At 60.5% G+C, this 893-nt stretch overlaps 1 protein-coding gene across 1 annotated transcript in view; it reads right to left on the bottom strand.

Annotated features, from left to right (window-relative positions):
* Positions 1-893, bottom strand: part of LOC103925684 (sodium-dependent serotonin transporter-like) — a 9,668-nt gene that overhangs the window by 794 nt on the left and 7,981 nt on the right. The window contains exon 13 of the mRNA XM_009334431.1: positions 710-890. Within this exon, the coding sequence (XP_009332706.1) occupies positions 710-890 (181 nt within the window). The remainder of the gene's footprint in view (positions 1-709; positions 891-893) is intronic.

Genomic DNA, 893 nt, shown 5'->3' with positions numbered 1-893 from the left:
TGTGCTCCCCTGTTCCGTTCTGCACCACCCTGAAGGGAGAGCGGGAGCCGCCGGGAGGGGACGGTGAGGGTTCACCGCGGTGGGCCAGCACACGGCTGAGATGTCGGCGCGGAGCTCCTGCTTCGCCTCCGCCGTGGTGAGCGTGGGCGCTGGAAGGTGTTTAATGGGCCCGATAACTGCTGAGAAATGGTGGTGCTGCATTGGAAGTGATGTGGGAAGCCGGGACAGATGGCAGGTGGCTGGTTCACACCAGCGCCAGGGCTGCTTCACCCTGACCCCAATATTTGTTTTTAAAAGGAGATATATTAAGGTCTTTTCTTCTTCACATGCTGGAGGCTGCCGCTTCTCTCGCAGCCAATCCTTGGCCCCACAGGCAGAGCCGGGATGGGGCAGCCGGAGGGACTGACCTGCCTTCCTGGCCTGAGGGGCTCTGGCTGCAGCAGTGTGTTCCCGGGAGCGACCTGAGGGGCCACTCAGTTTCTCTACCAGACTTTTGCTCTTTGCAACAGAGCAAGGTATTTGTGTGTCAGGACAGCGGCAGCCCCCCCATCTCCCCCAGCCCAGCTCCATGCTTTCAGCCGCACCACGGCACTTCGTGAACACAGCGTGGCAAGCTCTGGCTCCTCTCCCTCCTCTGATCTCCTAACAGTTGATATCAGCTTTATTTTCCACGCCACTCACGGCACAGCTGAAGGCATGCACTGCTCACACCAGGCAGGTTTGCGCAGCAAGGTCGTGAGCGTCTCTAGGCAAGGTGCGTTCACGGCTTGTACCGTCGGACAGCAATCCCTCTGCTGCGGAACTCGCAGCTGCGCCTCCGTCTTCACAGGGAGTCGGGCTTCACCTCCAAACCGGAGGAGTTTGGCCCTTGGCTTCCTGCGGTGGGGCCCCTT

This window comes from Pygoscelis adeliae, unplaced genomic scaffold (genome assembly GCF_000699105.1).
Source record: "Pygoscelis adeliae isolate BGI_AS28 unplaced genomic scaffold, ASM69910v1 Scaffold262, whole genome shotgun sequence".
NCBI lineage: Eukaryota > Metazoa > Chordata > Aves > Sphenisciformes > Spheniscidae > Pygoscelis > Pygoscelis adeliae.
This window is presented reverse-complemented; position numbering and strand designations above follow the sequence as displayed.